Source organism: Condylura cristata, unplaced genomic scaffold (genome assembly GCF_000260355.1).
Source record: "Condylura cristata isolate star-nosed mole 26May11 unplaced genomic scaffold, ConCri1.0 scaffold00001, whole genome shotgun sequence".
Taxonomy (NCBI): domain Eukaryota; kingdom Metazoa; phylum Chordata; class Mammalia; order Eulipotyphla; family Talpidae; genus Condylura; species Condylura cristata.
The window spans coordinates 8,978,809-8,994,603 of record NW_004567102.1 but is presented as its reverse complement, the minus strand read 5'-3'; the positions used below and the strand labels follow the sequence as shown (position 1 = coordinate 8,994,603).

Sequence of the window (15,795 nt, the reverse complement as noted above, 5' to 3'; positions counted from 1 at the left end):
AGCTTGGAGTTGAGGAATGATCTGCTAATAGAGTGACATGCGAGCTCATGAAATGTAATCTAAGAAAAAGAAGGTTCCAGGTGACTCTTATAGGGGCCTCTCCAGTAGCCTAAGGGTTAAGTCTAAGCGCTATCACTGCTATGGTCTGAGTTCAATCCCCAGCCAGGGAGCTGACCCACATGGTGCAGCAGACCTCTCCTGCCTCGCCCACTGCTCCCCTCAGCAGTGTATCTCAGTAGATCTCCTGTTCTGCTCCCCACTCATCTCTGATGAATCCTCTGACCCCCTACACTTCTGGCCTACATTCCAGCTCTTCTATGCAAAAATAAAATCTTAAAAAAAAAAAGATCTCTCCCTGATGGCTCAACAGGTTAAAGCGCAACACTGTGATGCTAACCACCTGAACCTCTGGCCTGTACCGCAGTTCCGTATGCATAAATGAATTAAATCTTAAAAAATAAATAAAAGATGACTTAGCAGCTAGTTACTTTTTCAATCTCAGCAGCTAGATAACTGGTGATGTCATGACTGAGCTGGAAAAAGATTGAGAAAGGATTTGGGAAGGAAATCAGTAGTTTGACTTTAGTCTCGCTAAGTGCAGTCTGAGTCCAGTAGGCATTTGGGTTCATGATTCTGGAGTTCTGAGGACAAGACTGAAGATAAAATTTGGAAGCTATCAATTTATAAGTGGCATGTAGCATTAGAGGATGAATGAGCTCATCTCTAGAGTGTAGTTACCCAAGAGGGGAATGTTGAGGTCAAGCCTGAGAAGACCCAAGCGGGTAGAGATATGGTACAAAGGAGGAGGTGCCAACGGAGGAGATGGGCCATCAGGAGTGAAGTCACCATGGGTTCCTGAAACTAGAGAAAAAATTCAGTCTGGTGAACTGCAATGAATTTGCTGGCAGGTTTAGTAAGAAATGTGGGTTGTGGGTGCCCACTATGAAAGCCTGCTGCATGGAGTGATGAGGTGATTGTCCAGCTGAGTAGGTTGAGGAGAGAGGTAGAACGATGACACAAACCAGGTTTGAAAGTATTCAGTTATCTATTGCTCTTAGAAAGCACTCACCACGAGACATTTTGCGCACAAGCCCACAATTTGGCTAGGCCTCTGTGAGTACATCGTCTGCTGCGTTCAGTGCCAGCTGGGTGTGTGGAAGGCGGGAGTCGTCTGTGGGTTTACTCACCCAACCACACATGTGGTGATGGAGGCTGAAACCCTTGTGCTCTGGGCTTCCTCACAACTGGGACCTGGATTCCCAGGGCAAAATCCTGAGAGAGATGAGGTGGAAAATTATCACCTTAGGAGTCACATAGCCACAGAGAGACAGCCACAGAGTCCCATTCAAGTTGAAGAGAGAGAAGTAGATCCTTCCCTAGAGGGGAAGAACATGGTAGACCAGATCTATTGTGTCATTTTTGAAAACTACATCTGCCACAGCGTTCTGTAGGGGCAGCCAGCCTTCTGGCAGTAGGTGGAGAGGAATGTGAGCGGGGGGCAGTATCTTTTTTTTAAATGTTTTGATATCTTTCAAAAGCCAGAAGAAGCAATCTAATCCAGGCACCATGGGGTGGGATTATATTTATACCAACGAGTGATAAAACACGAGGTTTCGTATTTGTTAATAATTAGTCGTTCAGTGTTTCTCTGATGATCCAGGAAGGCAAACATGTGCAAGCACATGAAAATCATAACAGGACCCTCTAAGTGTGGGTGTCAAGGAAGGGTGTTTTTAAAAAGCTAATATTAAAGCATTTCGATGCAGAGAGGGATGGTCTGGTAGAGAAGGTTAAAGTGAGGATGCAGAAGAAAAGGGATAATTGTGCGAATGCAATGCTTGTGTAGGCAGAGAGATGAGATGCAGAAAACAGCGTAGGTGCTGAAGGTGGGGAAGTGAGAAAGGAGACTGCTTCCCCTGGAACCGGAAGAGGGCAGAGCACGTGGGAACAGAAAGGTCTGGTGGGAAGATGAGGTGTAGGGTGTGTTTTTTTCTCTGAGTGTTTAACAAGGTCATCAGCCGAGGAGGGTCTGAGGGCGGATGCTTTGTTGAATAGTCATCTCGGACAGGGGCAAGGGCGACGTCACCAGGGAAGAAGACATAGTGTGATCCTCGGGCTTCTTGGAAACAGATAGCAAAATATAAGTTTTATCTACTCATAGCCTATCCAAACGAATCCCTCTGGACTATTAGATGGTGGGAAGGGGAGCAGAGAATATGAGCCTCTATCACGTTGGACCTCAACTGTCATAATCTCAGTTAAATTTTAAGAGCAGTATAAACATGGAGCTTCCATATGAAGAGCAATCCCACTCCTAGGTATCTACCCAAAAGACACAAAAACACTGATTCAAAAAGATACCTGCACCCCCATGTTTATTGCTGCTTTATTTACAATAGGGAAGACATGGAAACAGCCCAAATGCCCAAAAGTGGATGACTGGATTAAAAAGGTGTGGTGCATACACACAATGGAATATTACTCAGCAACCAAAAAAAAAAATAAACACGTGTTTCACAGCAACATGGATGGAGCTGGAGAAGACCATGCTTAGTGAAATAAGCCAAAAAGAAAAGGAAAAATACCGGATGGTTTCTCTCATAGCAGGAATATAACGGACCAGGCGAGAAAATAATAGTAATGAACAGCTATATACCAGAGACATTTTATGGGGGTGGAGTGGGGAATGGGATCAAAACAGTGGGGGGAGGGAAATGCACTGGACTATGATGATGGCACACGGGTGATTTGGTGATGGGAAACCAAAGGGGATTACAACTGAGATGGGAAAAATGCACAAAATGATGTAAAAATAAACTATTATATTACTTTAAAATTTTTAATTAAAATATTTATGCATACAGCCACAGGTGCAGGGGCGGTGAGAGGCTTCACCAGAGACAGAGTGGGGAGCAGAACAGGTAAGCTGATGATGTACACTGATGAGGGGGGCAGCAGGCGGGTCAGGAGAGGTCTGCCACACCATGTGGGTCACCTCTGGGGCTGGGATTGAACTAACACTGAAGTGTCTGTGGCTCGCATTCAGTGCTGTGTCCTAACCCGTTGGGACACCAGGGAGGGTCCTATTTAAAAAAAACTTTTAAGAGCAGTATCACCATCTAATAAGATAGGAAATATATACTAAAAATTAAAACTAGTAGAATTTATAAATAAAGGTAAGTGGTTAAATTCATCTCATTTGTTTTCCTTAAATGTAATCATAGTTATAAGGATAGGTTTAGTGATCTTTGTTCTAGCTACTTAAGAACAGTTGTTATCATATTCATATCCTCTCAGACACCCATTCTCACTCCACCTCAGAGGGCTATTGCCCCAGAAGTGAAAACTGACTCTTAGATCAAAGAGATCTTACAGATCTTACCCTTTACATCCACATAGCACATTGGTGGGGGAGAGAGGGGGGGAGTAGGGTGGGGTGTGGTTTAGTAAAAAACAATTTCAAAAAAAATTTTGCAATGTGTGCAACTCATGTGATTTTATGATTTTCCACCCGTGCTGTTCAGTCACTTGGGTTCTGGTGAAGTGTTAGTGCACAGTTAGTGGATAGCTTCTGCCAGAGTCAGGTTTTGCCAAGTAGGTAGAGTAAAGGTCTTCACAAGGAATTGGCAAGAGTCCTGGGCCAGGAAGAAAGCAAGGAGAATCTCTGCATTGTGACATATGTTAAAAAACATGAGACCAGTCATCTGGAAATTTTAATAAGACTGGTGAGTTATTGGAGGGAAGGTGTTAGAATAACTGAGCTGGAAGGAGGAGTTCGGATACTCTCAGCGTTGCTTTTAGTATGGAGATTCCTGATAGCACAGCATGGCATAATGGTTCACTAATCTCAGTGTGAATTGGAAGCCCCTGGAGGGCTTTGTTAAACCCAGATTGCTGGACCCGCCCCCAAAATTTGGGATTAGAGACAGCTGGACTGAGATTTGCATTTCTAACAAGCTCCCAAATGCTGCGGCTTCTGATCCAGGAAACGAGAGGTGAATGGGAAATCAAGGTGGGGTAGAAAAAAAGCTTTGGCATGAAGGCGATCAGAGACCTGGGAAGGCCAGAGCGTAGGGTGGACCTAATATGTCCGTAGAGGTGAACATCGCAGGGCTGGTACGAGTTCTGAATTCACCAGCGAGTGATGGCAGCAAAGACTACCTCGAAGGGCAGAATCAGACCTGCTTTGAAGGGACTGGCTTTCTTGAAGGAGAAAAGAGTGGAGCACAACGAGGAGCAAGCGGAACAGGTTAGCCCTACTTTCCAGATACCAAGGAGCAAGGGCTGTGAGAGGAAAATCTGTTCATATTCACAAGCATGACGAGAGAGTGGAGCTTTAATGAATGGTGAGGAAATTAAAAAGAACTTTGAGAGATTAGGGAGATTTGGAGGCAGGAGCGGAAAGAAGAGGTACAGCTTGGAGACAGATGTCCGAAACTATTCAGAGATGGACAGGCAATAAAGATAGGGTTGCCCCTGTGATGAAGAGACTGAGAATGACTGCCTTTAAAATCTTCTAGAAAAATCGGTGCTCTGGACCTTCTGAATTCTACAGTGTCATTTTGATACTACGTTAAATAAGCATGGCTATACCATTGACAGAAAAACAAATTTGCATGAGCCTTTATATAAAAGTTAGAGCCTTTGGAGAAAGCTTAAGCTCTGTTCTCAGGGCCTTTTTAATAATGTGGAGGATCTGGCTGAAGGCCCTGCCTCTGGGTCTTGGGACCAGGGTTTTGGAAGGAAGGACTTGTACTGCAATTTGGGAAAAAAAAAAAAAAAAAAGCTTCCAACACTCAGGAGTGTGACCTGCAGCAGAGCAAGAGCCATAGTGGGGGTGACTTAGTTTGGGGGCACCTGCTCTCCTACAGATTATAGCGTCTCTGCTCCCCCCCCCCCAGACCCGAGTAGAGAGGTGAGCCCAGGATCTGCCCTGTGGGCAAGGGGTTGACCTTGCTTCCTCTCTAGACTTCGCATCTCCGTGTCTCCAGGATGGACCTGTCTGGTGCAGCATGGTGGAGGGAGCACGAGGGATAGGAGCTCTCAGCCGGCTACCCAACCTGCCTCCCTCCCAACTTCCTGCCCTTCCCCCTCCCCGCGCCCCCCCCCCCATTATCTGCTGGGCTGGTTTAGGGGACTGGTTGGCCAGAGTAAGGGGTGGGCTGAGACTGGAGGGCTGACCTAGTGGAATCTAATGTTCTTAGGGCAGCTTAGCTGGCCTGGTTTCCCCCCACCTCCCCCACCCCCTCAAACCCCCACTGCTACTGTCCCCTCCATCACCCATCTCATTCAGCTGCCCAGGAGGTGATGAAGAACTGGCTACCTGGGGAAAGGGAGGAAGAGGGTCCTAGCCTTCAGGGATCAATCTGCGGAAGCCTGGAGGAGACTCACACCTCGCTCCCTGACATTCCTGGAGGCCGGATGAGGCAGCAGTTCAGCTAGGAAGAGGCAGAGGCGGAGGGTGAGATGGATGTGGCCGAGCTCCAGGAGTGATACCGAAAGTTCGTGGTGGAGTGCTCTAGTGGCACACTCTTCATGCGCGAGTTTAAGAGCTTCTTCAGAGTCACAGAGGCCACCCAGTATGTAGAGAGCATGTTCCATGCCTTCGACAAAAATGGGGTACACACTCTGAAGGGGAAGGTGTTGGCGGGGGGCGGGGTATATTTTTTCCATCCTTGAGCTAAAGACACATCCTGAATAGGGGCTCCCAGGCACTGCACCCAGAGGACTCACAGAGCCCCTGGCCCTCTAGCGAAAAGGGGCTAGAGTTGCCCCCAAAGAAACAAGCTGTCTTGGCATAGGTTGCGAGCTCCCCACTTCTGGAGTCCTCTGAGAGGAGAAGGGTCAGGTCCTCCCCACCAGGATTGTTGAGGGCCGCTCTTGCATGGACTGGGAGATGCACAGATGATGCAAAGGGCCTTCTAGCTCTTCAAGTCGTGGAAGATTTCATGAAAACCTTTGTGCAGGGAAGTTACTTATACATTCTTGCACCATTATGTAAAGTTGAGATCCTATCAAAATTAAAAAGTTGTGAAGAAAAGGAAAAATCCATGGTGAATGTTAGATGCTGAATTGCAAGAAATATGGTATAAAGAGGTACAGTCCAAGGACTTAATAATCCCTTTTGGGCCTTGAATTGTTGTATGTGGTGTGTGTGGTTTTAGAGAAAGTCGGTGATATTATGCCCTTTCACCCCTAAGTGTTTCAGCGTATTTTTCCTAAGAACAAAGGTAGTCTCTTAAATAACCTACCACACTTATGACTATGAGAAAATTTAACACTGATACCATCTAATTAATAATTCACATTCACATGCAGTCAGCTTGTCCTGATCATGTGTACTTCGTGGCTTTTATTGGTTTTGACTTTGGTTTGATCATTCATCACATTTACTTGTCCTCTCTCTTTAGTCTTCAAGTTAGACCCTTTAATCTCAGTGTTTCTTATTGACCCTGGCAATGTTAAAGATTGCAGGCCAAATATTTTGAGGACACCCCCAGGTCGGACTTCCCCGTGCCTCTGTGACAGGCTGAGTTTCATGCCCTGTCTCTGACACTGTGTTCTTCTTGGTGTATCACACTGGTGGCTACGGTGTTAGTTGCTCCCCAGACTGGGGCGGTTAATTTCCATTTGGTTTACATGTTACCTGTCATGTTTCTTCATGTAAAGGTGCTATTTTTCCTTTGTAATCAATAAGGATCTGATAGGGATATATGTTGAGACTAAGTAAATACCCGATTGTGTACATTTTCACCTACAGTCATGTGTTGCTTTACAGCTTAGTTACATGTTTTGAGAGGTGTGTCATTAGGACATTTCCTCGTTGTGCAAAAGTGGGTTTGTAGTTACATATCTGGATCACATGCAGAGGACACCATAGAATTTGCAGCTGTCACTGACCAGGACCTCATGCATGGCACAGCTGTGCTAGGGAGGGTACCCACTGGTCATTTTCTTTTTTTAAGATTTATTTATTTATGCATGCAAGAACTGGGGTACAGGCCAGAGGTGCAGGGGCAGTGAGAGGATTCACCAGAGACACAGTGGTGAGCAGAACAGGCAGGTGGATGAAGTACATGGTGCTGGGGGAGCAGTGGGCAGGTCAGAAGTCTGCTGCACCTTGTGGGTCACCTCCGGGGCCAGGAAATGAACTCATGCTGCAGTGGCTGCGATAGCCTGATAGTGCTGTGCTTTAACCCATTGTGCCACCAGAGAGGGCTCATCCATTGATCACTTTCTAACTTCTGTGTTTATTAGTTGACATTCTGCTTTCCCAGAAGATTCTAGAAGGCACTCCATTGGGGATTGAGCCTTTTTTCTTTTCTTTTTCTATTTACTCTCGATTGTCAAACCTACAATCAATTCTACTGCCCTTGGCACAATCTCTATCAGCAAGTCTCGTCTGAACAATCAGTCTAAGATTTCTGGGGAAAATGAATTTAAAAATTTCATTGATCTAGCTCACATGCCAAAATATGGGGTAATAGAAACAGGATTTTGTTGGAAGCAAGAAGGTAGGAGCACCCTGTCTCTGCTGTTCCTCTCCCCCAATACACTCTTCTCTCTGGCGGGTGCCCTGTGATGTACTGGAGTGGAAGGAAAGGGAGCACGGAGTTCAGTCACCGCTTGGGATTCTCATGTAACATCACTGGAGGTCAGGACTTGTCCTCAAATTCACCAATTCAGGGGGAGATGGGACAGATAACCCCACAGAGCAGATCACACACCTGTCACTTTTGCTTCTCCTGAGCAGACAGGCATTTCTATCATTCCAGTCACCTGCATCGGCCTCTGTAGGTAATCAAAGCCGAAGAGGGCCCATGCACAGCAGGTGAGATTAGGTCCAGCTGGAAACTTCCTCACAATGGTCCTGGAACTACAAGAACCCTGAAGCTGAGGTCTCTGTCACAAGGGCCTGTGCTAGCATGTGCCTCTTGTAAAGCAAGGGCCCGCTGTGCACATCCTAGCATGTTGAGAGAGGATGTTGAGAAGACAGTAGATTCTAGAAAAATAATCAGAAGGATTTAGAGATCTGGAGAGTGGGGATTGTCAATGGTTTTATTTTTGTTTTGCTCTCCTTGGTAGTAGGCAGCAGGCCCATTTTATAGGTAGTAATAGACTGAGTGGAGTAAGAAAGTTCTCCCAACTTAGGAACTGCAGAAGACACGCAGTTTGAAAGGCCCTGCCACCCACTGCCTGGGTATTTCTTGGGCAATTTTTCGGTCTCTGAGACTCAGGTTTGTCATCCATAAAATGGTAATAATGGAACAGGCATTTTGCAAACATTTTCATCTTCAATTCCTGTTTAAAAAGGAGCAGAAGTCCTATTTTAGAAGTTTAACAAATAATAATTAGTAATAAAAGTAGTCTTTTACTATGGTGATGGCACACGGGTGATTTGGTGATGGGAAGCCCATGGGGATTACAACTGAGATGGAAAAAGGCACAAAATGATGTAAAAATAAACCATTATAGTATTTTTTTTTTTTTACAAAAGTAGTCTTTTAAAGAACAAGCAACCATTACTAAGAATCTACCCTTAAAAACTGGCAAAAATATAAGAATATATACATGGACAAAGACGTTCACTGTGTCATGGGAAATATTAAGCCCACAGCCAACGGAGGTGCTACCCGGTACCTCTCAAAAGAAATAAAAGGTGTGATTTTAAATAATGCTAAAGACAATGGGACATTTTTTAATTGAAATCCAAGAAATAAAACTACTGTAACTGCAGCAGCCTGACCTTAACTGATCTGCATGGGGGGTGGAGAGAAGGACCAGAAGCAGTCACGGACAAAAGTAGCCTCCAACCCGACAGGTGTCCAGGTAGCTCATTTTCCTTCCTTTCTGCTTTCCTTAGGCTTTGTGCTATTTGCCTCCTTTTCCCCTTGTGTTCCACTGTTGCTCAAACCTTGCCTACCAAGGCACCCCATCATCTGGGGTTGGGCTTGTGAGGCCGTGGAACAGACATGCTTCGGGTCAGCGATGTTGTTTCTGATTACAGAGCCCTGTTAGGGACAGACACTAGGCCTGGGGCTGCTGATGACTCAGGATCTTGATCTGGAAAACTAAGATCCCCACCCTGGAACACGTGAGCTCCTGTGTGGAGGAACACCTGTGGCGCTCAGGCAGCAACCCTGGCCCGCCAGCCCGCTGCCACCAGCCTTTCTCCTCAGGCTCATTCCGAGTAGAGAAGCAAGCCGCATGGCTCCCCTCCATGGCTACTGCTTTTGGAAGCTGCTGACACGCTTTGTTATGAAAACTGTGCTCTCCTCCTTCCTCTGCCCAGTCAGCGACTGAGCTCTCTCTCCCTCCCCCTCCCCACATGCTTCCAGGCCGCAGCAAGGAGGCAGGCCTGTCCTCCCGGGCCTGAGCAGGGGCTGGAGCCACTGCTGATTCACCTCCCCTCAGGCTCAGAGTGAGTGAAGAGACGTTTTCATTGTGAGTGCTGTTTTTTAATCACTTCCTAATCGCCTTTCAAACGACTTTAGTCCCAAGTCCAATTTAAGTCAATTGTGTATTTATCAGTTCATAAATATTTAAGAGACCCCTGCATCACAGCCTAGGTGACACCATGCTTGACATGGAGGAGAAACAGACGCAATGTCAACCCTCCCTTTTCTCCAGAGCACATCACGTAGTCAGAGTATGAGGCAGATGTAGCACCAGCAAGGCACGGCAGGCTTTCTGGGATTGGGCAGATGGCTAGAGGAGACTCCTGGCACCCTCCATGGCTTTCAGGCTTTTAATGATCTTTCTAGGCTGTTTGTAGTGAGGCAACCAGGTGCAGGGTGGGGTGGGGGTGGGGGGTGGGGGGGTGCTGGAGTGAGGGATGGGGGAGCCTGGGAGTTGGGAGGCTGGTAGGCAAATCTTCACTCTTTCTGGACTCTCAGGCATTCTCTGGTGGACCGTTGGTCTCTACTACTCTCTGCCACTCTGTCCCCTGCACCCACACATCCTCTGCTGCCACACTCTGTTCTCTGCTGGGTGCACCTATGTCAACACCCAGATATACTCAGTGCACCCCACGCGCGCCCAAACCATGCTCCAGGTGCCACCATCAGGCACACCTGTAAGACCACAGTGTCCATTATAGACGCTAACAGCGAGGGGACAGAAAAACCTGACCACTTCATTGACCCTACATATACTTAGGACAAAGAGTTCAGAGGCAATGCCAGAGTAAGCCCCAAACTGTAGAACAGATTGTAGGTGCTATGAATGTCCGAGCAGAGACAGAGATCACTGTCTCTGAAGTGGTGGAGGAAGGAGGGCTTCCTTGGGGAGAAGAACTTGGGCCCTAAAGAATGGGCAGGATGACTGAGAAGGGGCCTCAGGGGGAGAAGAGCATCCACGTTGCTGCAGAGGCCACACCAATGGCACGAGACAAAGTCCTGAGTCTGCAGGGATGGTTGGCCCAGAAGAGGGCTCCCTGCAGCTCCCCGGGGAGGCGGGCTGTGGCAGCAAGGGGCCTCACAGCTCCTACCCCAATGCAGGACACCATTGACTTCCTGGAATACAAGGCAGCTCTGAACCTTGTGCTGAGGGGCTCCCTGGAGCACAAGCTGAAGTGGACCTTCAAGATCTATGACAAGGACTGGAATGGCTGCATTGATCGCCTGGAGCTCCGCGACATTGTGGAGGTCAGTGACATTGTGGAGGTCAGTGCCAGCCCCAGCCTGGGAAGGCACTGTGGGCTTCATGGCAGCTGGTGGCTGCAGTGGGGTCCCCTGGGCCGGGGTGGGGGTCAGGCCCTGGGTCATGCAGAGTGTGCTTTCTGACAATAATGGACTTAAACCAGAGACCAGTTACAAAGAGAGATCCAGAAAATCCCCACCTGTTGGAAATCAGGCAACTCTAAATACACCATGAATCCAAGAGATAGTGTTGCCCACATGTATTTTGAACTAAAAAATAATGCAACCAAATTCTGTGGAGTACAGCTAATGCCAGACTTGCAGAACTATTCATACCCTTAAAGTGTATGCTAGAAAACAAGAGGGGTCCTCCCTGGTGGCACAATGGGTTAGGATGCAGCACCTCAAGTTCGCCACAGCCACTTCAGTACAAGTTTGATCCCTTGCCCCGGAGGTGATCCACATGGCGCAGCAGACCTTTCCTGTACTGTCTGCTGCTCCCCTCAGCGTGTATTTCAGTGGGTCCACCTGTTCTGCTCCCCATTCTGTCTCTATGGGGAATCCTCTCAACCCCCTGAACCTCTGGCCTACACCCCAGTTCTTGTATACATAAATAAAAAAGAAAGGGAGCTCCTTTAAAACACACACACACACAAGAAAATAAAAGGCTAAAATTCAATCATCTTAGAAATCATCTCAAGAAATCAGAAGAGTAAAATTAATCACAAAGGAAGTAGAAGAAAAAAATAAGAAACTAATGAAATAGAATGCACAGGACCGGGAATAAGTCCCCAAAACCAAAAGCTGGCTTCAAAAACACCAACAAAGCTGATGCTTTAGCACCCTGGCGGGCGGTGGGTGCCCTCCTGCAGCACAGGCTCTGACACCCAACTGCATAGGCCTGTGACCCCCAGAGCTGCTCTGTGAAGTGGGGGTGGTCGGTACTTTTCACAGATAGAGAAACTGCAGCCCAGAAGTTCTGAGTTCACCCAAGTTCACCACCCAGGAGGTGCTGTAACCTCTGGGGCTCCCAGACCATGAGAGTGGGGCCTGCATTGTGCGGTCAAGAGTGGGGGGCCTGGGGCTCCACACACTTCTGTCTTCAGAACTATGTGTATTCTTCATGTTTGTCCTTTTCTTTCCTAATTCACTGGGAGAAGACACGAGGCATGGGGAAAACTCTCTCCCCTCCAGTTCAAACACCCCATCTCCCATCACCCTGACTGCTCATGGTCTCACATCCCCCAATATGTCCAATTCGCTTTCCCTCTCTGAATCTCCATTTCTTCTTCTGTAAAGTGAGTTTAAACCGTGGCCATGATGACACACCCTGCAAGACAGGTTTTGGGTGTAGGCTTTGACTCCCGAGGTGGACACGCAAATGACTTGGGGGTGAAGAGTAGAGCTTGCTGGGCCTCAGTCAGTGCCCTGGGCGTCCCCTGGCAGGCGATTTACACGCTGAAGAAAGCCTGCAGGATGGAGATGGAGGCCTAGCTGCAGAACCAGCTGCTCACCTAGAGGAGTTTGTGGACAGGATCTTCCTTCTGGTGGATGACAATGGAGATGGTAATGGGGTAGAGATGGAAGGGGTGAGGGAAGTGCTGCCCACTCAGCAGCACCCCTCTTTCTGAACAGGTGGCCTTAAGCAAGGCCCTTCACCCCTCAGCTGGCTTCTTCCTCTTTGAAGTGGATGTGGGAACAGTTACATGAGTTAAAGCAGATGAAGTTTGTAACAGTGGTTTAATGGATGAGGCCTAGTGAGAGAAGCCAAAGAATAGCAGCTCTGGGTCAGGCAGGCCCACCAGAGTGATGGTAACCTCTCAGCCTGGTCTCACTTCCCACCTATGAGGTAGGAGTGGTAATGGTTGACAGAATCAAATGGGATAATGCGTTTAGGAGCCAAGCACAGGGCAGGCCTCCATTAAGGCTCGCTGGGCTCTTCTATCTCAGCACGCCAGCCCACACCTGTGCAGGGAGGGGGACTGGCTCGGAACACACCCTGGGGACCCCCCAAGGCCACTTAGGGTGCTGTGGGCAAAAGTAAAACTTCATTTACAAAGACAGACCCTTGAAAAACCCTTGACAATTCCAGAAGCTTCCCGGACAACTGAGAATGGAGAGTCCCTGACAAGTCCCAAACTAGGCCTTGTTTGTTTAAGAGGTTTAGGCGTACCCTAGGACAAAGGGACTCTAACCCTAACCCCATTTCTCCCACTCTCCCATCTCACCCCCCCTTGCTCAGGCCGGCTCTCTCTGGCTGAGTTCATTGAAGATGAACGTCATGACAAGTGGGTGATGAAGATGCTGCAGACGGAGATGAACCCTGGATCTCTCAGCAGAGGCAGAAAAGTGTCATACTATAAGGTGGCTGGGGCCCTGGGGGCCCAGTAGGTGTCCACAGACCCCTCCAAGATTTCCTGCTCACTTAAATATTCAGAGGAGTGGGAGGGAAGGACCCTGACTTAGCCTGCTGCTGTCTACTCTTATCCCGCTTGGATGCCAGGGCACACCCCATATAGGGGACCGGGGAGGCCAGGGGGAGTATAGAGGAGAAGGAGCTTTTGGTCTGGAGTAGCCAACAGGGTGAAGTCTACTCAAGAAGATTTCCTGGGGTGATGAAGGGAACCCACTTACCCTCCGCCTTCAGGGGCTCCTGGAGAAGTACAACTTGGCTGGCTGAGGGACAAATTCCTACAGGCTGAGGGACTCTCACAAATTCCTACATGGTTCTCAACTGGAAGCAGAGGCAAACTGAGGGGGAGCGGTCTCATAGCCTCGTTAGCAGTATAAAGGACGGTCCGGCAGAGAGCAGGGACAGCAGCTGCATCAGAAGAAACACAGCGATAACCACACCCGGCCACAGGATCCTGCGGAGTGCTCGTGGGAGGCTCTGGCTGTCCTCAGCTGAGGTTGTCCTCAGCTGGAGTGCCAACAAGGAAAAGTGCTGCAAGTAATGCTGTGGTGTTCCTGCCCTTGAGGTCCGATTGTGCGTACAGGGGCTACTTCAGCTCTGCACTGGAGCTGCGCCCCAGTCCCTGCTGCCAGTCCCCCACCTTCTCCTCCAGAAGCCCCAGCCTCTGTGCGCTTCAACTCCCCACTCCCTAGCTCCCTAGGCCTTTCATGACTCCCAGTCACTGACCAGGGACCTTCTCCTGTCTCTGTGGAGAACTGGGGCCTGCTGACCTGGGCGTAGGCCAGGCTTTGCCTCCAGCTGCTAAGTGACCCACACGGGACTGTCTGTTCCCTGACCCCTGCTACCTCATCTGCATGGTGAGCAGGCTGGGCTAGACAAGCAGTTTGTAGATGATTATTTTTTTAGACATGGAACAGTTTTTATTATATAAGCTGTAAGTGCAACCCTGATGTGGATCTAGATGAAAAGGGGGCCACTCATTCTGGTTGAAGAGAAGGCGAGGAACACATTTGATAGACGTGTCTCTATGTTGGGATATAAAAGCTAAAACCGACTGAACTTGAGATATTACATGTGCGATATTCCTTTAAAGTTTCCTTGGGTAGGGAGACTCCCTGGTGGCACATTATTAGTACACTGTAGGTGCTTAACAGATGCCTTTGAAGGAAGGAATGAATTCAGGAAAGACTACACAATCTCCAGAGCCCTGGAGGTGGGAGGGGAGTGTTACTGCAGCCTCCATCTGCAGGGGCTAAGCTCAGCTCTGCCTAGAAGCTTCCATGTCTATAGAGGGTGAGGAAAGTTAGGGAACACTAGAGGAGGTGCCAGAGGGGGCCAGGGAGGAGCCTGAGAACACAGGGACATTGAGGAGCACCCCACCAGGGAGCGGTTGCCACGAGCTAAGCCACCCAGAGGGTCCAGGAACCACCCTTCATGGTTCTGCTCAGGACTCCCGCCCTGCCCCTCTGACTCCACTGAGCGCCCCAAAGACGTGAGCTGAGCCGCTAAGTGCTGCGAATTTTATTTAGCTAGTATAGAAACAGCCCTGCTGCCTGCACCACCACAAGTCCCCTCTCCGCGCAGAACAGCGGGTGTGGTCAGCCCGCGGCCTCCGCGCCGCTCGGCCCCTCCTCCGGGTCCCGCTCACGGCTCTGGAGCATGCGCACGATGCGCGTGAGGTCCAGGCTCCGAGTCAGCGTGTCGAGGAGCATCTGGTCCTTCTGGACGCCCTCCATGAACTCCTCCAGGGACAGCTCCCCTGGGGTCAAGAGAAAGGGTGGAGAGGAGGGTGTCTAAGTCTGCTCGGAGCCAGAAGAGGAATCTGGCATGGGGCGCAGAGACAACGCTGCGGGGAGACTGCGTGGAGCAGACAAAGGGAATCAGAGACTTCGGGGAGGCCAGTGTGGGGAATCCCCAAAAGCCGGCCCTGTGCCTGGGGCAGAGGTGGATGTGGAGCAGAGACCTCTTTGACCCCGGCCTCTGCCGCTCTCCCCTGGCGGCCCCGCCCCCCCTCCTCCGCCCCTCTCCCCCATCTCCTCACCGTCCCCATTGACATCAATCCTGGAGAACACGGTATCGGTGAATTCCTCTGCACTCATGGTGGAGTCGCCGCAGGGGTTAATGGCTCGGATGGCCTGGGAGGGAAGAGGGAGAAGTGAGAAACCGAGTCCCAGTTACTGGCTCAGCAGGTGGGAGTGGGCACCCAACTGTGCCTGAGACGCAGGGTGGCCAGGAGTCAGAGCAGACCTAAGCGCTTCTCCAGCCTCTTGGTACAGATTAGGAAACTGAGGCCCACCGTCGGGGTTAGGTGCCCCAAGCACAAAGCTGGGGAGTGCCATGAGCCTCAGTCCCAATCATGCGCCCCTCGAAGGAGATCGCAGTTCCATGGGCTGAAGACCCCACCCCAGCTCCTGGCTCTGGGCCCGCCCTGGGCTCTGCCGGGCCCTGTGCACTTAGAGTTACCCGGATGATGGTGAGCAGCTCATTGCGGTCGATACATCCGTTGCCATCAACGTCGTAGAGCTTGAAGTACCAGCGCAGCTTCTGTTCCACCTTCCCTTTGAGCACCAGGCTGAGTGCTGCCACGTACTCCATGAAGTCGATGTAGCCATCCTGGCAGGGTAGGACCGAGATGAGCTCGCTCCCATCCCCCACCCTCTCAGGGCCTACCTGCCTGGGGAGATTCTGACCCTCACATTACCGGACACCTTTCCCTTAGTGCCGGTACCATGCCCGCCCCAG

The 15,795-nt window shown here is 49.6% G+C and overlaps 2 protein-coding genes across 2 annotated transcripts in view; one reads left to right on the top strand and one right to left on the bottom strand.

Annotated features, from left to right (window-relative positions):
• The first annotated feature begins 5,421 nt into the window (after positions 1-5,421).
• Positions 5,422-13,003, top strand: GUCA1B (guanylate cyclase activator 1B (retina)). The gene is given in 6 exon segments (XM_004674007.2): positions 5,422-5,619; positions 10,500-10,646; positions 12,087-12,153; positions 12,156-12,206; positions 12,883-12,960; positions 12,963-13,003. Coding segments are annotated over 6 exon segments (582 nt in total).
• A 1,641-nt stretch (positions 13,004-14,644) lies between these two features.
• GUCA1A (guanylate cyclase activator 1A (retina)) overlaps positions 14,645-15,795 on the bottom strand; it is a 6,001-nt gene continuing 4,850 nt past the window's right edge. The window contains exons 2-4 of the mRNA XM_004673478.1: positions 15,517-15,666; positions 15,095-15,188; positions 14,645-14,812 (exon numbers count right to left, since the gene is read on the bottom strand). Coding sequence (XP_004673535.1) covers positions 14,652-14,812; positions 15,095-15,188; positions 15,517-15,666 — 405 coding nt within the window. The 3' untranslated portion in view covers positions 14,645-14,651. The remainder of the gene's footprint in view (positions 14,813-15,094; positions 15,189-15,516; positions 15,667-15,795) is intronic.